Raw genomic sequence first — 21,619 nt, 5'->3', positions numbered from 1 at the left:
TTCTCTGACTTATTTAACTGAGTATGACAGTCTCTAGGTTCATCCATGTTGCTGTAAATGGTATTATTTTGTTCTTTTTAATGGCTGAGTAATATTTCATTGTATATATGTGCCTTATCTTTATCCATTCCTCTTTCAATGGGCCTTTAATTTGCTTCCATGTCTCAGCTATTGTAAACAGTGCTACAATGACAGTGCATGGATCCTTTTGGATCATGTTTTACTCTGGAAACATGCTAAGGAGTAGATTGCAGGGTCATATGGTAGCTCTAATTTAGGTTTTTAAAGAAACTTTATATTATTCTCCATAGTGGTTGTACCAATTTAATTTCCCCACAAGGTGACTAATTTCAAAGATGATGAAAATAGAGATGCTCATGAAATCAAAGATTTTCATAAATATCTCAGTTTTATAATATGAAGCAGATAGCAGTTGCTATATTCCTAATTCCACAAATATTGCGCGTTAAATGAGTTAAACTGGATGAAGGCAAATGACTTGCCATGGCTTTAGATTAAAAAATGATGCTGAGGCTGAATGGATAGTAAAAACCAAATGTTAGTGGTCTCACAAATGAAATGAAGGGATTCATCTTTTGATACAATTCCAATTATTGAATAGTTTCTATAGCAAGATAAAGCTATAGAATTCTACACCAAAACCTAGTAAAAATTTGGAATATCTACAAAATAATATGGATACTATAAATAGACTTATTACTGTTCTTGTAGCTATGCATAACCTGTGAAACACAGTTAAATTCAATGATTTCAGTATAGCTTTTGAATTAAAATAATAAATTTCAGTATATACCCGTATACCTTTATTCTCACTGAACTTTTCACCAGTTTTATTTTTGGCATGACTTATTTCTAATTTGTAAACAGGTATAAAATCACTTGAAAATAATTTTGATCTGAGATGCTAAATTGTGAATTGTTTTGCCACAGGGGAAACTCATCATAACTCTTCTGTGCTGGAATACACTGGAGGAGTTCCACCTATGGGCATAACGCCTTCAGCTACTCCCTCTTTTGCTTCTTTCTTGTTTTAGCAAACTTGCGGTAACAAAAGAGAAAGCATTCTGTGATGACAAATACAACAATTGCCACACAGGCCAGTAGAAACCCAATCACATCCAGAGAATGGTACTGGAACCAGGTGAGGTCGTGGGCGGCTGGCCTTAGGTGCTTGGCTCCTTTGTGGCGCATGACAAACTCGATCCAGAAGACCGCTTGGTCCAGGGGCTTTACAGGCTGATCATGGTGAATGGTGGACAACCACACAGCCTTTTCTTTGTAGCTAAAGGAAAAGCAAAGAAACATCAATTTATAAAATGAGCTAGCTTATGGGGCAACTATTGTATTTGTTATCACCAAATGTAGTGAAACAAATATACTCACGAAGGATTGTTAATGACTTCCCTCAATGCGTTGAGCAAATCTCTTGATGACATTGTTTGCAAGTCCACTCTGACAGCTGCTCCCTTGGCCTTCACCCGCTCAATGTTATCAGGTTGATCAGCAAACAAAGGAAGGCCCACCATAGGGATCCCATGGTAGATGGCCTCATAAATGCCATTGGTTCCACCATGAGTTATAAAGGCTTTGGTTTTTGGATGACCTGGAATTGAGTGAATTTCAGTAAAATTGTTAATTAAAAGTCTTAAAAATAAAACGAGAACTGAGCATTATAAAGCAGCTGAAGTAAGCAGTGTCTTTGAGATAACATACGAAACTATTTAAATTGCTTCAGAACTCAGAATAAGAAACCCCTAAATCTGATGAAGAGGTAAGTGAAGACTTTATAAAGACCTATGTCACTTGAACTTCACAAATGAATCCAAGATTGGTGAAAAACCTGAAAGGGAATTCTGGGTAAAAACAACATTTTTGCAACCAAAAAAAGGAGGGCATGTCAGAAATATAATCTCTAAAACAATAATGAAGCCATTTAGCCTGATAGGAAATGTGTCAAGGCAACAAGGGTAAATGGTAGTGGCAGTGTAACCAGAGGAAGGAAAAGCTACAATTTATCTTGAAATGTGTGACCCCTTGATGTAAAAGCTATGAATACTTTCTGATAGAAAATGTAGAGCCACAGGTAATAAAAAGAGGAACTCTTATTTTTAAGTATCATTTAAAATATCCCTAAGGCATGCTCAAAATTCTCCAAGTCAGGCTTCAATAATACGTGAACCATGAACTTCCAAATGTTCAAGTTGGTTTTAGAAAAGGCAGAGAAACCAGAGATCAAATTGCCAACATCCAACATCCACTGGATCATCGAAAAAGCAAGAGAGTTCCAGAAAAACATATATTTCTGCTTTATTGACTATGCCAAAGCCTTTGACTGTGTGGATCACAATAAACTGTGGAAAATTCTGAAAGAGTTGGGAATACCAGACCACCTGACTTGCCTCTTGGAAAACTTGTATGCAGGTTGGGAAGCAACAGTTAGAACTCAACATGGAACAACAGACTGGTTCCAAATAGGAAAAGGAATACATCAAGGCTGTATATTATCACCCTGCTTATTTAACTTATATGCAGAGTACATCATGAGAAAGCCTGGACTGGATGAAGCACAAGCTGGAATCAAGATTGCTGGGAGATATATCAATAACCTCAGATATGCAGATGATACCACCCTTATGGCAGAAAGTGAAGAGGAACTAAAAAGCCTCTTGATGAAAGTGAAAGATGAGAGTGAAAAAGTTTGCTTAAAGCTCATCATTCAGAAAACTAAGATCATGGCATCCAGTCCTGTTACTTCATGGCAAATAGATGGGAAAACAGTGGAGACAGTGTCAGACTTTATTTTTCTGGGCTCCAAAATCACTGCAGATGGTGATTGCAGCCATGAAATTAAAAGACTTACTCCTTGCAAGGAAAGTTATGACCAACCTAGGTAGCATATTAAAAAGCAGAGACATTATTTTGCAAACAAAGGTCCACCTAGTCAAAGCTATGGTTTTTCCAGTAGTCACGTAAGGATGTGAGAGTTGGACTATAAAAAAAACTGAGCACCAAAGAATTGATGCTTTTGAACTGTGGTGTTGGAGAAGACTCTTGAGTGTCACTTGGACTACAAGGAGATCCAACCAGTCCATCCTAAAGGAGATCAGTCCTGAATATTCATTGGAAGGACTGTTGTTGAAGCTAAGACTACAATACTTTGGCTACCTGATGAGAAGAGCTGACTCATTTGAAAAGACCCTGATGCTGGGAAAGATTGAGGGCATGAGGAGAAGGGGATGACAGATGATGAGATGGTTGGAGGGCATCACCGACTCAATGGACATGAGTTTGGGTAAACTCTGGGAGTTGATGATGGACAGGGAGGCCTGGCGTGCTGCGGTTCATAGGGTTGCAAAGTGTCAGACATGAGTGAGTGACTGAACTGAACTGAACTGAAAGAGTGGAAAAGATAGGTGTAAGGAGAGAATTCAGAGACAGAACAATGCACAAAGTTACTTAAAATTTCACAGTGAAAAGTAATTATAGCTAAAGTAAATATATTTTGATTTTGGATGTGAAGGAAGTGACCATGTATAACACAATGCTGTTAAATTTTCTCCTCCCCCCCCCCCACCCTGGGGCTGGAAATAGCAATGAAGGAGTAAACTTTTCTTACTTACACTCAAAGGAGTGTTCAATAATAAATGTTGGATAAGTTTGTTTCCTATTGAAGTAGTATCACTCTGCTCAGCTGTTACTCATGTTTTCAGTGTTTTTCTGCCAAGTCTTACCAAGAAGGTCATTCTGGGGGATCCACTTATACAGGCGGGTATTGGGCCCTAGGGTATCTGGTTTCTTGCCATCATATCTCCATATCACCTGTTAAGGTAAAGGAAATACCTTATTCCATGATTTAAACTTCAAAGTCATAGTGTTAAAATTTTAAGCAAATAAAATTTAAATGTCTCTGTATAACAGATAAATAAATCAGAGCATAAGGTCTTAATTTATAATAACTAATAATATATACTTAATAGCAACACCCACATTTGATGTACTCATTTTTAGGTTCAATCTGAGATGGAATGCAATCATGACATCTCACATATGATGACATAGACAAATAGGTTGTCAATGACAAATTCAAATATTTAAGAAATTTTTAGCTGATCTTATTTCTAGCGCAGAAAGAGTGTGGCAAATTACTAATAAACCACATATTTTTGTTTTAGTTTGTATTCTAAATCTCATTTTCAAATTTATTCACCAATTTCTTTTTAACTGTTATAGAAGTGTTTCCTTATGGCCACATGTTAATACAACTTATTTTATTAGAATTTTACAATTTTTGATTACAAAGAAGAAAATGCACAGAATTTGCAAATTAAGAAAAATGCTCTGCTTATTTATAGTTTATTAATGAGTTAATTAGGGCTGTCTAGGAAATATAACTTCAGATTACAAATTGTTAAACATTACTTCCAAGAACAATGACAACTGGAATTTTTTTTTTACATAAATCCAGATTATTGGAGAAGGAAATGGCAACTGACTACAATAATCCCACTTGGAGTATCCCATGGAGAGAAGCAAGGCAGGCTACAGTCCATGGGATCATAAGAGTCAGACATGACATTAACTATACCACCACCACCAGATTATTACCACTATTATCATATTAGGCTTGGAAATGTTTTACCTTTAGAAAAAAAAGAGTTGGTTGGTAATTTGTAAGGGACAACAAGGCTATTGGAAAAGTTTCAAAATTGTGTCACTAAAGTTATTCAACTGACCCTGAATGCTTCAACAACGAAGCAGAAAGCACCGACAGCATTGATTAATATGGTCTCTAGGTGTCGTAGCAAAGTAAGGACCAGTTTTGTAATTCCAAACAATTCTCATAAACTAGATTATAATTTAGTAGTGTTTAACTTCTATTTGCTCTGTGAATGTAAAGTAACTTAGTTTTTCACCAAAAATTAGCATAAAAAATTATGAGAAGCCAACCTTTCTCTGAATAGCAACCTAGAAAGCACACTGATTAGGTCTGTTCCAAAACTGAGGGGATGTAAAAGGGACCAGGAATTCCTGGCAAGTACAAACTGCAAGAAGCACTCCAGACTTTCATCAATATTGCTTAACATTATTGAGAGGCTACATATACCATGAAAATTCAACTCCTGAGAACATCTGTGTGTCCAGGAGTCCTTTGGGAAAATGGGCAAATGACAAGACAGAATTTGGTGATTTCTTTTCCTGTCCACACTACCATTACAATACCAAAATTCACACTGCACCTCTTAAATATTTTTCTTTGTGATTACAGTTTTAATTCAAATTTAATGTCAGTTGAAGACATTCTATGTACTGTTCTACCATCTACCATATATATATATATATACATATATATATATATATATATAACCTGAGAAAGTTTGGAGATATCTTAACAGTTTGTCCTTCTTGCATAATATATCTGTAATTAGGCTTTTTACAGAATTTAATAGTTTCCTTAAGTACTTTTTCACTATTAAGTTACTTTACATACTTTTTGTGGAATCTGGGCAAGGGTTGATGCAATTACATTGACTTTTTCTTCTGTTATGTTACTGATCATTGACCCCAAAGTAAACACCACAATACCATTTTCTCCAGAGCTCTGAACAAACTCTTCCATTTCCTGTGAAAAAGAATTTACTTTATCACAAATGAGCAACAACAACATAGCAAACAATATTGAAAAGTTTACAAAAAAAAAAAACTAAAGAGACAAAATCAGATATAGTCTAGAAATTATTAGTCACTGTTGTTTTTTTTTAATATCATGGTAAAATGAATACAAGATAAAATTTTACCATCTTAATCATTCCTATGTGCATGGTTTGATAATATTAATTATATTCACATTGTGCACCAATCTCCAGAACTTTTTCATCTGACAAAAATGGAAGTCTGCACCCATTAAGAAACTTCATTTTCATCTTTCCTCAGTCCCTGGCAACCATTATTCTACTCTATGTTTGCACAGATTAGATTAGTCTAGATACTTTTTTCAAGTTGAATTGTACAGTCTGTCTTTGCACCTTTGGCTTAATTCACTTAGCATAAGATTCATTCATGTTGTGGCATGTGTCAAAATTTTCCTTTAAAGACTGAGTAATACTCCATCTTTTTTGTATCTACAACATTTTTTTTTATTCTGTTTATAGACATTCAATTGCTTCAACCTCTTGGCTCTTACGAATAGTGCTTTCATGGATATGGTGTGAAAATATCTCATTGGGATCCTCATTTCAATTCTTTTTAGTATAAAACCAGAAGAGGAATTGCTAAATCATACGTATCGGTGCTAGGTTTCAACAGCACGTGAACTGAGAACTCCTAGGTATACAGCCTGGATTAGAAAAGGCAGAGGAACCAGAGATCAAATTGCCAACATCTGTTGGATCACAGGAAAAGCAAGGGAATTCCAGTGAAACATCTACTTCTGCTTATTGATCATGATAAAGCCTTTGACTATGTGGATGACAACATACTGTGGAAAAATTTTAAAGAGGTGGGGATACTGCCTTACCCGCATCCTGAGAAATCTGTATGCAGGACAAGAAGCAACACTTAGAACTGGGCATGGAACAACGAACTAGCTCAAAATTGGGAAAAGACTAACTCAAGGTTAGTCTGGCAAAATGCCAGGCTGGATGAAACATAAGCTGGAATCAAGATTGTTGGGAGAAATATCAACAACCTCAGATATGCAGATGACACCACCCTAATGGCAGAAAGTGAAGAGGAGCTAAAAAGCCTCTTGAGGGTGAAAGAGGAGAGAGAAAATGCTGGCTTAAAATGCAACATTCAGAAAACTCAGACCAGGGTATCTGGTGAGGGTATCACTTCATGGCAAAGAGATGGGAAACAATGGAAACAGTAAGACTTTATTTTGGGGGGCTCCAAAATCACAGTGAATGGTGACTGTAGATATGAAATTAAAAGATGCTTGAAAGGAAAGCTGTGACCAACTTAACATATTCAAAAGCAGAGACATCACTTTGCTGACAAAGGTCCATACACTCAAAATATGGTTTTTCCAGTAGTCATGTATTGATGAGAGAGTTGGACTGTCAAGAAGGCTGAGCACCAAAGTACTTATTCTTTCAAACTGTGGTGCTGGAGAAGACTGTTGAGAGTCCCCTGGATAGCAAGGAGATGAAACCAGTCAATCCTAAAGGATATCAACCCTGAATATTCATTTGAAGGACTGATGCTTTGGCCAAAACTTCGGCCAGCTAATGTGAAGAGTTGATTCATTGGAAATTACCCAGATGCTGGGAAATACTGAGGGTAGGGGGGAAGGAATGACAGAGGATGAGCTGGTTGGATAACATCATTGACTCAATGGACATGAATTTGAGCAAACTCCAGAAGATAGTGAAGGACAGGGAACCCTGGCATGCTGCAATCCATGGGGTGGCAAAGAGTCAAACATAATTGAGTGAACAGAAACAGTAACCTGTATTGACAGGTTTAAATTAGGAAGTGTGTATTATTCTTATCACATACTATATAGTTAGTTTATAAAGTGGTTTCCCTCCTGCCCTCTTGATTCTTGAACATGCTAACTTCACATCTGCGACTTTAGTCAGTTTTGGTACTCAATATTAAACACCAAAAATTCATTTTAGAAAATTCTGAGGATACTCCATACTGTTTTTGAAGGTGAAAGTGTTAGTTGCTCAGTCCTGTTTGACTCTTTGAGACCCCATGGACTGTAGCCCACCAGGGTCCTCTGTCATGGAGTTCTCCAGGCAAGAATACTAGAGTGGTTTGCCTTTTCCTTCTCCAGGGGATCTTCCCTGCCCAGGGATCAAACCTGGGTCTCCCCCATTGCAGGCAGGTTCTTTATCATCTGAGCCACAACAGAAGGTCCTACTGTTTTTAGTAATAGCTGTCTTTTTTAACATATGACATCCCTGAGATCCTTGGGAAGGAAATGGATGAGATGAGGTCAATTTCTTCTATTATGTGTATTTGTACAAACGTGTTTGTGTATAAGTGGGAAATGAGATAGAGCCAATACACAGTGGTGACAATGAGATACTGTGAAATGATATTATACTGAGACTCTTCATCAGTTATGTTATTAATTACTAACAGATTCCTGGAAATCTACAGTGCAGGGTTCATTTCACCTCTAATTCTTTATTACTATAGATCTACTAAATCATTTATTTATTTCAGACAGATTTTCTGGAGAATTATTTTAAATTTTAGTTTATTCATTATGATATCATTTTCCTTACTGTGAGCACTAAGAAAAATCTATGATTCAAATTTGTTTATATTTGTCATTCTCTCATTGTCTTACATGAAACTTTGTCAAAATTTCCCAAACTCTGTCTCACTAAATTACTAATTACCAATATTTTAGAGTCTGGCTTGTAGTTTGAAAGTTCTATGAAACAGTCCTATGAATCTTATATATAAGCCAGAGATATGCTTGAGTAACAAAGTCAGACATGATTTAGCAATTGAATAACAACAGCCATGCTGGAGCAGTTACATATTTGAGTTACCATATTACTGGGTTTATTTATATATGACATCCTTTGTCATGAACTAATATTGTATAATTGATGTCAGAGTAGACTGCTATGTGTAACCACTGTGAGAGAACCTAACATCATCACCTCAGTCCCCCCAGGAGCACAGTGGGAGAAGTACCCCCTTGGCCTTCTGCAGTAGAGATCTGGTCACATTTTGAGTTCACGTGAAACTAAATAAAACTCCTCAGAAGTTCAGTTCAGTTACTAGGTCATGTCTAACTCTGTGACCTCATGGACTGTAGCATGCCAGCTCCTAGTGAATCTGTATTTTCCTGGAACTGTTTCTGAATTATTTTGTCTTGTGATTCTTGACTCCACTTCATTTTTAAAAATTGTTGCATTTTATTCTACCATTAACAGAGAAATTCCACATTTCTCAATATACTTTATTACAAAAAATATAAATGAGCAAAATTTTCCTGGATATCTAATATAATCCATGTACTCACCTTTTCTTATTTCTTTCTTCTATTTTAAATTCACTATTCTTTTCTCTCTGGAGATAATGACTGAACTCCTCTATCATAGAATGTATACTTTCTGATCCTAATTTTTGGCATCAAATTTTTTTCAAAACTATATTAACAGAAAAAAGAAACAAAAAAATATGTTCAGACTTTAATATTGCAGACTACATATTATGTAGCACATTTTTCAGAATATAATTTCATCCTAATGATATCAGTCACAGTGATAAGGCCACTAAACTTTCTTGTCTCTCACAAGGTGCGTCCAAGTAATGTATGCATTCTAGTGACCTATAGCAGAATTTAAATTTACTTGTCTTCAATGTTTTGTCTCAATGACTTGCTACCTAATGGTGTTTCATCTATACTCTGAAAGATGCATCTGTTTGTTATTATTATAATATATTCTCTTTTCACAAATTAATTACTGATATGTACTGGCTATTCTCATTCCCTGATAATTTTTATGAAAATAACACAGGTTCATGGCAAAAAAAAAATGCAAAAGCATAGAAAATCAAAATAAGAAATGGATTTACTAAACTCTCTATGCAGGAATTCCTTAGTTTCAAATTCACATGTTTTTAGAAGAAATTGAAATATATCTTATATAGAAAATATTATATGGTATCAAACATATAACTTGATTTGATAATTTATATTTTGTAATATGATTGCCATTTTATTATTGATTGAACCTCTATTATGTCTAGTAATTATCATTACTTTTTGTGGTGGGTATAATTAAGATATAGTCCCTTGGAAAGTATGATGATAATATTATACTCGTGTATATTCCCTATTCTGTACTTTAGATCTCTAGGACTTATTTACTACAGGATGCAAACTTGTGCCCTTAAATATCTCTCCTATTCTCCTATCCTTTAGTCCTTGGTAATCTCTATATTACTTCTGTTTTTACAAATTTGGCATTTTTAGATTCTGGGTCCAAGTGATATCATGCACTATTTTTTTCTGTTTTTTTCAAAAAAATAAGCAAAACTAACAACATCTAACCAGATTTACCAAGAAAAAAGGATTCAAAACATGAAAATAAAATAGGAGACATTACAACTGATATGACAATCATATGTAGGCTCATAAGAGACTACTATGATGAATTACATGGTAACAAATTACACATTGGAAAAGAGTAGACAACTTCCTAGAAACACACAATCTAAACAACCAAGACTGAAACAGGAAGAAATAGAAAATCTGGACTGTCCCAATGAGTAAAGATATTGAATCATAAATCAAAAATCTCCTAGCATGCAAAACTCAGAACCAGGTGCATTCACTGATAAATTCTATGAATATTTAAAGAAAATTAATGTCAGACCTTCAGAAAAATCTTCCCCAAAATTAAGGGAATGGAGGAAACCTTTTCAAACTCATTCTACAAGGCCAGAATTACCCTGATACCAAATAGATGAGCACATTACAAGAAAAAAACTACAGGCCAATATCCAGACTGAATGTATATGTAAAGATTATCACTAAAATATCAGCAAGCTGAGTTTAAGAATACATTTAAAACTTATATACTGTCACCAATGGAATATTTCTCTGGGATGTAATATGGTCCAATATACCCCCAAAATATTTGTAATATGTTGTATTAATAGAATGAAATATAAAATAGCTTGGTCATTTCAACAGATGTACAAAAAAATTAAAAAAGCATTTGAAAAGATACAGCATTCTTTCATGATAGAAACCCTCATTTTTTAGGTATAGAGGGAACATACCTCAATGCAATAAAGGATATATATATATATATATATATATATATATATATATATATACCCAAAGCTAACATTATCCTCAACAGTGAAAACTTGAAAGTTTTTTCTGTAAGACCAGGAACAAGAAAAGGATGTCCTTCTTTTTTTTTTTTTTTTTAAGGATGCCACTCTTACACTGATTCAACATTGTACTAGAAGTCCTAGTTAGAGTAACTAGGCAACACAAAAGAATAAAAGGCTTCTTAATCAGAAAGGAGGGCTTCTCAGTGGTAAAGAATCTGTCTGCCAGTGCAGTAGATGTAGGAAATGCGGGTTCAGTCCCTGGGTTGGGAAGATTCCCTGGAAGTGGAAATGACAATGCACACCAGTACTGTAGCCTGGAAAATTCCATGGACAGAGGAGGCTGGGGGGCTACAGTTCAGAGGATTGCAAAGTCAGACACAACTGGGTACGTGAGCACACATGCATGCAAACAGAAAGAAAGAAATAAAATGGTCATTTTTTGCAGATGGCATAGATTTTAGAGCAGAAAAGATAGATTTAACCACAAAACTGAGCTAATCAACAAATTCAGTAAAGTTGCAGGATGTAAAATCATTATAGAGAAATCAGTTACATTTGTATGTACTATTAATGGAAAAGCTACCCCATTTACAACAGGACCAAAAACAATAAAATAACTAGAAATGTAACCAGTAAAGTGAAAGATTTTTACAGTGATAACTCCAAGACTTTGTTGAAAGAAATAGAAGAAAACACACATAAATGGAAAGATATCCTATGTTCACAGATCAGGATATTTATATTGTTAAAATATCCATGTTACCCAAAGCCAAAGTCATCACACCTCCAAACTTCAAATTGTGGTACAAAATTGAAGTTGCTCAGTCATATCTGACTCTTGTGACCCCATGGACGATAGCCCGCCAGGTTCTTCCATCCATGGGATTTTCCAGGCAAGAATACTGGAGTGGCCATTTCCTTCTCCAGGGGATCTTCCCAACCCAGGGATCGAACCCCAGTTCCCAGCATTGAAGGCAGATTCTTTACCGCTGAGCCACAAGGGAAGCCCATCGACTTTGTTATAGTCTAAAGGGATAGCATTTAAAGCAATGTGGTACTGGCCTATAAATGCATACATACCAGTGAAGCATAATACAGGGTCTAGAAAAAAATCCCTGCATATATAGCAAACTAAAATTCAACAAAAGAGCCAAGATACCCAGTAGGGAAAGAATAATCAGTTCTTTTACTTCTGAGAAATTTGAATAAACATAGGCAAAAAAAAAAAAAAAAAGAAATGAGACCCCTATTTTACACCCTCAAAACATTACCTCAGATTTATCAAAGACTTAAGCGTAACACCAGATACCATAATATTTTTAAAGAAAATGTAGAGATGATACTCCTAAACAGTAGTCTTGAAAGTGATTGTTTTTGAATATGACATTAAAAAAAATCAACAAGAGGGACTACATCAAACTTAAAAGCTTCTGCACAACAAAGGAAACAATCAACAAAATGAAAAACTACAGAATGGGAGAAAAATTTCACAAATTACATATTGAGTGAAGAACTAAAGTCTAAAATATATATAGCACTCAGAAAACTCAATAGAAACAAAAATTCAATTAGAGAATAAGCAGACAAACAAAACAGACATTTTTCAAAGAAGACGTCCAAATGGCCAACAGTTATCAATATCACTAATTATCAGGGAAATGCAAATCAAGGTTAGAAAGTCTACACCAAGAAGAGGAAAGTGTTAGTAAGAATGTGAATAAAAGTCAATACTTTTACACTGACAATGGGAATGTAAATTGGTTCCACCTTTATTGAAAACAAAATGAAATTTCCTCAAAAAATTAAAAGTAGATTCATTGTATGATCCAGAAGTTCTACTTCTGCATATATAACCGATGGAAATAAAAATGGGGTAGATGAAATACATGCACTCCCATGTTTATTGCAACAATATTTGCAGTAATCAAGGGAACAACTTAAGTGCCCATCAATGAATGAATCCATAAAAATGATGTGATAAATATGTACACAAACACAAACATGAACACACACACTCAGAATATAATGTTATTCACCCATGAGAAAGAAGGAAATCCTGCTATTTTTGACAACTTGAATAAGCATAGAGGGCATAATGCTAAAATTTATGCTTTCATTCTAATCTTTATTCTACTCCTATCATTAAATGTGCATTTGATATATATATTTTGAAAATTGTAATGCCAGCTTATAGTACTTTTTATCCTAGAAGAAAATTGTGATCTTATTATATTTGTTTTTTCCAACTAAACTTCATAGTTGACAGTGTAATTAAGCATTCTTTGATGAAATCATCATGATGGTATGATGTGAACATTTATAACATTGCTTTATTTCTGTTATTTCCAGTGTTGACATTTTAAAATTATTGTCCAAAATATTGTGCTAGGACATCTTGATTATTTTCTCTGTATAGTTTCATATAAGTATATTATAAAGCTGAAATCTATAAGCATTTTTATGACTCGATGCATTTTGTCAAATATCCTAATTCTTTAAAAAGTGCAGAAATTTTCTGGAATCCAATAATTACTGGAAAAGTTAGTAGTGTGAATAGATAGTTTCCTTATGCAATGAAGTCCTCACAGTCATTGGGAATTATATCTTGTTTCTTCAGCTTGATATTACTGATTTATCATGATTATACTACCATTCATGTTTCCCTTTGTTCTTCTTCCTCCTCTCCTAACCTCCCCACCTACTAATATTATCACTCTCCTGAAATGAAGAAATGGAAATTTCAAAAATATGGTTTTAGATAGCATAGAACTTTCACTATCTTATCTCAGCCTTTGGACTCTGGGAAGGTTACCATAGGTAATCCAAATAATTTGCAATCAAAACAGATATTACACACTGCTGTATCTAAAATGGATTACCAGCAAGGACCTAAATGATAACATAGGAAACTCTGCTCAATGTTAAGTGGCAGCCTAGATGGGAGGGGAGTTTTTGGGAAAATGGAGACATGTATGTGCATGGCTGAGTCCCTTTGCTGGCCACCTGAAGCTGTAACAACATTGTTAATTAGCTATAAGCCAATAAAATTGGAATTAGTGTAAAAAACAGAGAGAGAGAGAGAGAGAAAAAAAAAACAGTTATTGAATTTTACCCTTGCCACCAATAAAGAGTTGACAAAAATGATCTATTATGGGTTCACAGGACCTCCCTGGTGGCCCAGTGGTTAAGAATCCTCCTGGCAATGCAGAGAATGTGTGTTTGATCCCTGGTTTGGAAAGATCTCACCTGCCTCAGGGCATCCCCAGGGGCAATTAATCACATTCACCACCGCCACTGACCCTGCAAGTCTAGAGCCTGCAGGCCACCACAGTGAGAAGCCCGTGCGCTGCAACTAGAGAAAGCCAGCACAGCAACGAAGACCCAGTACAGACAAAAATTCATTAATTTTTAAAAAGAGACCACAAAACAGTTGGCTAAAGATTGCTTGCTTTTTATTTATGTCTTAAGTCAATTTAAAAGAGACTAGATTATTGCTTTCTTTCATAAGGAATATTACCCTATAAATAGAATTCCTTATATTCTGAAACTACAGATGGTTTTAGATTCAATTGCTAGAAATTGTGACCCCCCACCTTTTTTTTTAATCTGTAAATTATTTATGGTTCTTATAAATGGTGGCTCAGACGGTAAAGCATCTGTCTCCAATGCTGGAGACCCAGGTTCGATCCCTGGATCGGGAAGATCCCCTGAGAAGGAAATGGTAACCCACTCTAGTACTCTTGCCTGGAAGACCCCATGGACAGAGGAGCCTGGTAGGCTTCAGTCCATGGGGTCGCAGAGTCGGACACGACTGAGCGACTTTACTTACTTACGTATGCAGGGTAGATTTTTCTCTGTGCTCATTCTGTTAAGCATCTATGATGCTGAGACCTGCATTCCTTAAGGGAACTTTTACTGAGGTTTTCTAAATGGTTCTGGAGAAAACTCTTGAGAGTCCCTTGGACTGCAAGGAGATCAAACCAGTCAATCCTGAAAGCAGTCAACCCTGAATATTCTTTGGAAGGACTGATGCTGAAGCTGAAACTCCAGTACTTTGGCTACCTGATGTGAAGAGCCAACTCATCAGAAAAGACTCTGATGCTGGGAAAGATTGAGGGCACGAGGAGAAGGGGACAACAGAGGATGAGATGGTTGGATGGCATCACCAACTCAATGACATGAGTATGAGGAAACCCCCAGGAGATGGTAAAGGACAGGGAAGCTTGGTATGATGCAGTCCGTGGGGTAGCAAAAAGTCAGACACGACAGAGAAATTGAATAACAAGAGGATTAGTGTAGGCAAAAAACATCTATTATAATAGATGGAGTTATTTCTTTTATGCTGTAAGATATAAACCCCTGGGATTTCAAATGAAGAATGGTTTAAATGCTGATGTGAAAGCAAGTACGGGTTGGATTTAGCTGCAGATTACTAATGCATACATTTATATTGTTGAAGAAAATTTTTCATTTTATCTAGAGTACTGGTAAGGAGCCTCAATCCTTACAAAAAATATTTTACATATTGTTTGTCTGATTGCCAAAACCTTAAAATGCTTAATATTAAAAAAGTTTAAATGTCAATTAGATTTTATTTAAAGTAAATTTTGTTGAATTTATTAAATTATTTTTATTACCTTTTAGTTAACTTTTAAAATTTGCTTTTAAAAGATTCCATGGGATAGCTATTCTCTGACAGTTTGCTGGATAATATAATCTTGATGATTAGGAAAATAATTTCAATTTCAATTAGAAATTAGATCTATGTGGCTGGCACACATTGGGTTATTGAGAGTATGTTATAGCAACAAAATAACAGTAATGAAAATAATTAATATTTCTTCTGGACCACTGAGTATGGGCCAGTGACATTTTAGATATTTCACATGTATTAACACATTTTTTCCCCTCAAGGACAATTTGAGGTTGATACTATTATTATAAATTAGTGTGGTTATATCTCTATGAACATTTTTGTCTAGTTTTCCATCACTGCCTATGTCTTGCAACAACCTGCTAAATGGTGTCCCTTTCCACTCTTGCCATGTTACAATCCAACCCAGTGACTACATCCAGTGATTTTTTTTTAATGTTATCATCTCTCCCTTTTCTTCACCCTTTTAATTTTCTCCCTTACATCCTACTAGATGTGCTAAACTCCTTACAATAATACATCTGCAACTTAACTCTTCAGCATTTTCTGCTTCTTTACTCAGCCTCTTCCTGTTTAGACTGAACTTGGACTTCTTGGAAACTGTCATTACTATGCTTTCCTTTTGTATCTTCCTCTACCTTCAGTTCAGTCCAGTTAAGTAGAGTTCAGTCATTCAGTCATGTCCAACTCTTTGCGGCCTCATGGACTTCCTACTTTAGCATTCCAGTCCCCTACAATTAAAAGGATATCTTTTTTGGATGTTAGTTCTAGAAGGTCTTGTAGGTCTTCATAGAACCGTTCAACTTCAGCTTCTTCAGCATTACTGGTTGGGGCATAGACTTGGATTACTGTGATATTGAATGGGTGGAATATCAGAGATCAAACACAGATTAATCTTAAATTGATGGAAATGAACAGAGATCATTATGTCATTTATATGACTGTATCCAAGCATTGCATTTCAGACTCTTTTGTCGACTATAATGACTACTTCATTTCTTCTAAGGGATTCTTTCCCACAGAAGTAGATATAATGGTCAGTTGAGTCAAATTCACCCATTCCCAACCATTTTGCTTTGCTGATTCCTAAAATATCCACATTCCTTACCTTCAATTATTCCTGAGCATCCTTTATATTTCACCTTAATTATCAATGCCTCCAAGATATTACTGGGAGAAATATCAATAACCTCAGATATGCAGATGACACAACCCTTATGGCAGAAAGTGAAGAAGAACTAAAGAGTCTCTTGATGAAGGTGAAAGAGGAGAGTGAAAAAGTTGGCTTAAAGCTCAACATTCAGAAAACTAAAATCATGGCATCTGGTCCCATCACTTCATGAAAAACAGATGGGGAAATAGTGTCAGACTTTATTTTTCTGGGCTCCAAAATCAATGCAGATGGTGATTGCAGCCATGAAATTAAAAGACGCTTACTCCTTGGAAGGAAAGTTATGACCAACCTAGACAACATATTAAAAAGCAGAGACATTACTTTGTCAACAAAGGTCTGTCTAGTCGAGGCTATGGTTTTTCCAGTAGTCATGTATGGACATGAGAGTTGGACTGTGAAGAAAGTTGAGCACGGAAGAATTGATGCTTTTGAATTGTGGTGTTGGAGAAGACTCTTGAGAGTCCCTTGGACTGCAAGGAGATCCAACCAGTCCATCCTAAAGGAGATTGGTCCTAGGCATTCATTGGAAAGACTGATGCTGAAGCTGAAACTCCAATACTTTGGCCACCTGATGCGAAGAGCTGACTCACTGGAAAAGACCCTGATGCTGGGAGGGATTGAGGGCAGGAGGAGAAGGCGATGACAGAGGATAAGATGGTTGGATGACATCACCGACTCAATGGACATGGGTTTGGGTGGATTCCAGGAGTTGGTAATGGACAGGGAGGCCTGGCATGCTGCGGTTCATGGGGTCGCAAAGTGTTGGACATGACTGAGCAACTGAACTGACTGACCAAGATATTTTCTATGATTCCTGCAGGATGTTTCTTTGGCATTTTGGTCTTTCCTTTTTGTAACACATTTTATTACTTGCTTTCATTCTGTCTTTCTAGGTAGAGTGTCAGGTGGCAGAAAGTGTGTCCACACCATTCCTCTGCATGTTAGCACTTATTTCTGGACTATGCTTGTCCCTTTTTAATTATTCTTTAATGAATATTTGATTCTCTATTATGCACTGGATTATCAAGGCCTTAATTTAACTAACATAGTCTCAAAGTCTCCCATGAGACTTTGAGTCTCTCTCAAAGTCTGCGATGATAATGAAATTCAGGTACTTGTGTTGGTATGGAAATATATCAGTTTCTAACTGGAAGGTCACTTTATCCAGCTTCCCATATATGATTTACTGTAATCAAAATTCCAGAATTATGTAAGATTATTCTTATCAAAAATGCAAAGTTAACAAAGCACAACAAAGAAGAGTAGGTGACCTTAGGCAGGGGTTTGGCAGGTTTGCAGTGGAGGCCTCCAACAAATTCAAAATTTGGCAGCACTGGGCGAGGAAATTCAAAATCCCAATAGGTTCGAATGAGCCACATATCAGCTTTCCCAATTGTCTCTAAAAATGCAGTGGGTCTTCCTTAAATGAAAAGCAAAAACAAAAATAACAACAAATATTAGATTAAATGAGAATATTGCCATGTGAATATATTAGGTAATATGGAGAAAGGAATTTGGAAAAATATTGAGAAAGATGTTTGAAAGTGTATGTTCTTTGATAAAGCAAATATATACGTGTGTGTGTGTGTACATATAATATGATATGATATAATGAAATATGATCTGGAAACTTGTATGTGTACACTGAATAATATAATACATATTATGGAAAATGAGCTACACAAGTAGAAACAATTTCTAAATGCCACCTAGATACCTGTACTACAAATATGTTTGTAATTCCTTAATCTACTTGTCTTTATCTATCAAGCTATTTTATGAGATTTCCAGTGACATTTTTAAGTTAAAAGATGAAGTTTCATGAGTTACATATATAATTGCTTGCAGAAATCCTAAGTGTTTCAATTTGTGGTTTATGATTTCCTGGAGTATCCTGTACTAGTATTAGGCCACAAGGTTCTATGTTATATTATGATTTAAGTGTTTCCATAATATTTATGGGATTGATGTGTCATTTTATATGTTCATTCCCTCATTTCCTTTTAAGAGACAAAATACTGTGGGTTTCTGTTTATGTGGTCACCTTCCAAGGCACTTGGAAAATTAGGACTTTGTGGTAACAACTGAAAAGATGACTTACCTAGCACTTCACTGTAAAATTCATCCCATGCCTTCTCATCAAATGTCTGGAACCAGAAGTCAAAATAAAGTACATATATCATATTTTTTACCCTTTCCATGAATGTCATGTGATCACTTAATGCTGAAAATATAACAGGCACATAGGATGGTGGAAATGGAAGTTTTCCACTATACTTTTCAAACCAATAGCCAGGCGAAAAGCGGAGACTGTACACTAAAGGTATTCCAAGTATCTCAGTCAGCAGCTCACCACAGGGTCCAACAGCATCTGCAAGAAGGACATCAAACCTTGATTCCTGTAGCTTTGTCATAACTTTCTTGTTCAAAACAACTTCTTTACAGATATTCATAAGCATTCCAGAAAATTCAAAAAGTAAGCTTCTCAATTCTCTAAATGATGAAACATTTGTCCAAAATGAATTTTTTGCCATATATGTCCATTTCTCAATTAAATTCTTGACAGCATTTTCAAAATCATCTTTAGTTAAAGATACAGGGAAAATCTCAAACTTAAAAGCAGATGGTTTGTTGGCATCAGTAATAGTGGAAGCTGAAGATATTAGAACAGTCACCTCATGACCCCTCATGACCAGTTCATCCAGAATCGCCTTCATATTCATCCAGTGACTAAATTCCACTGGCCACACCAGCACCTTTCCACAGCTCCCAGAGCTAAGGTAGCAAGTCAGCTGAAGCAGCAGCAGAAGCGAGAGCCTTTTCATAGACATTTTGCTCATATGCAGTACTTAAAAAAGTACTCCATTCTTTTGGTATTGTTTATATGCTTATATCCAGGGAGAAATCAATCAGGAAGTTAAAATTTAACTCCTACATTTCAAATAAGTAAATTTTATGAGTAGTCAGCAGCCGTGGAAATCAATTGCAAGGGCAAAGTGTAGAACATTTCATGATAATAAAGTGTTAAATATTGCTTTTTCAGCATTATCACTGATCCAAAATTCAATGATCTTACACATGCAAGTAAACTATGTTATTAATATGTAAGAGAGAAGTGTATAGACTGCTGCAAAATCAATAGCATGTGAGTGGATCTTATGTCTGCAGGCTCCTTGACACAGAAGTAGATAAGATGACATCCACAAGTTGGAAGGTTAGGAGTTCCAAACACCTGTATCCCCCCACAAAAACAATAAATGAACAAGTAGAAATCAATTTAAATTACTCTGGTTAAGTTCTGGACTACAACAAAGTAGGGCAGAAATCTTGCAGAATGCAAAAACTGAGGACGGCCATGTAGCAAAACATGGGAAAGCTTTTTAACTGGGTCACCAAAACTTCCAGTTTAGAGTAGCTTTATACCAGCAAGGATTTGCTCAAAGGGATTTCATCCCATGGGAAAAAGGGGAACAGCACTCTAGCAAAGCTCAGCATCATAGACATTTGCAGTCTTTGCTACTGAGGACTTACAGTCTTTACCGACACTGATTCTAGCTGACAGAGCTGTCCAGAGTCTCTGCTACTATGTCTTCCTATTTTGACAAGTTGCTGTGGGGATACCTGCCCTTGGGGCCCTGTCACCTCCATCCCACCCTGCTTTCCTTGATTGTGACCACAGTGCCCTGACATGAATGGGATGAGAACTGCTGCTGCATGCTCTGCCCCCAGCTTCTACCTTAGTGCTTGGTCTTGCCATAACAAAAGCCATGCTGCTATTTTCTGAACCTGACTCTCTATTCCTAGTTGTAGCTCTGACTGGTTATTACTTAGGCTGAGCTGCTGCTCTTCTACAGCTTATTCCTGGGCCCTAAACCTCAGCATCACTTTAGCATTGTTGGGCCACAGTGCTCCTTCATTGACCTCACAGTGTGTGCTAAGTCAGGGCTTTGACGCACCACGACTGGGAACACACCACTGCCGCTCTACAGTCCACCTCACGGGTCCTGACGTGGGGCTTAAACAGGCCATCACTGGGAGCATGATGCTACTTCTCTGTGACTTCTCCTGAGGCCAGAGTTGGAAATTTGACTCATCATTCCAAGGCTGCACTGCTGTGTGACCCTGCACTCCTGGGCCTAAGCTACTGCGGGATTCTGTCACATCAGGGCTTGCACCACTGCTGCCTCACCCTACTCCCCATGTTGCTGAAGCAAACAACAAACATAGACCCCAGTTTCATGGCAGCATTATATCTGCTTGTCCCTTCGAGACTGGTCCTTCTGCCCCAGCCAGTACGGTGTTACCTCAGGGCCAGAGCGATATAACTGTCCCATGTGAGCCTGACCTAAGGTCTTTGGCTCCACTTCCTTTCTGAGCGTCAGTATTTATCTCCTCAGTTACAACTAACTTCCGTCGGCCAAAGAGCACAGTGGGACCTCAGAAGCCTTTATTACCAAGTACCTCAGTGGCCCTACCAACAGTGCCACTACCTGTGCGAACTCTCTAGCTTTGCTCACAGAAGACCCATGCAGTCTTCACAGATGTTGATCTATCCTGATGGAGATGCAGGGAAATTATGCGGTTATGCACTCCCAAGAACAAAGATATTACATTCCACTCACCGAGCACCCTCACAGCCAACTTGAGGTGAAAGTCTTTCCCCAACAAAGTGAGTTCAAAAAGGCTGGAGGAGGTGATAGTTACCTCTAATACAGAGACATCATCAGAAACAATCAGAAAAGTGAAAAAAAAAAATGAAAATTAACATCACCAAAGGAACAAATGATTTGCCAGTAATAGACCCCAAAGAAATGGAGATCTACAAGCTATGAGAAAATAATTCAAAGCAATTGTTTTAAGGAAGATATGTGACCTTTTATAGGACATAGACAATTCAATGAAATCAGGAGAAACAATGCATGAGCAAATAAAAAGTTTAAAAATGAGAAAGA

At 36.5% G+C, this 21,619-nt stretch overlaps 1 protein-coding gene across 1 annotated transcript; it reads right to left on the bottom strand.

Annotated features, from left to right (window-relative positions):
• Positions 1–801: 801 nt before the first annotated feature.
• Positions 802–19,533, bottom strand: LOC110124838 (UDP-glucuronosyltransferase 2B4-like). Its single transcript, XM_070458322.1, has 6 exons — positions 18,769–19,533; positions 17,939–18,087; positions 5,510–5,641; positions 3,753–3,840; positions 1,405–1,624; positions 802–1,303 (listed from the first exon to the last, which is right to left on the bottom strand). The coding sequence occupies exons 1-6, from the start codon at positions 19,505–19,507 to the stop codon at positions 1,024–1,026; spliced, it is 1,608 nt and encodes a 535-aa protein (XP_070314423.1). The 5' UTR covers positions 19,508–19,533; the 3' UTR covers positions 802–1,023.
• Positions 19,534–21,619: the final 2,086 nt, after the last annotated feature.

This window comes from Odocoileus virginianus, chromosome 29 (genome assembly GCF_023699985.2).
Source record: "Odocoileus virginianus isolate 20LAN1187 ecotype Illinois chromosome 29, Ovbor_1.2, whole genome shotgun sequence".
In the NCBI taxonomy this organism is placed as follows: Eukaryota; Metazoa; Chordata; class Mammalia; order Artiodactyla; family Cervidae; genus Odocoileus; species Odocoileus virginianus.
This window is presented reverse-complemented; position numbering and strand designations above follow the sequence as displayed.

Bases quoted from the DNA above. Each gene is read 5' to 3' on its own strand.
- LOC110124838 (XM_070458322.1), bottom strand. From the start codon at position 19,507: ATGAGCAAAATGTCTATGAAAAGGCTCTCGCTTCTGCTGCTGCTTCAG. The intron at 5,642-17,938 runs GTCACCTACTCT...TCTTTTTCACAG, and splicing joins CTGCCAAACCCCTGCCTAAG to GAAATGGAAGAGTTTGTTCA. The intron at 3,841-5,509 runs GTATGTAAAGTA...TTACCTTAACAG, and splicing joins TTGCCCAGATTCCACAAAAA to GTGATATGGAGATATGATGG.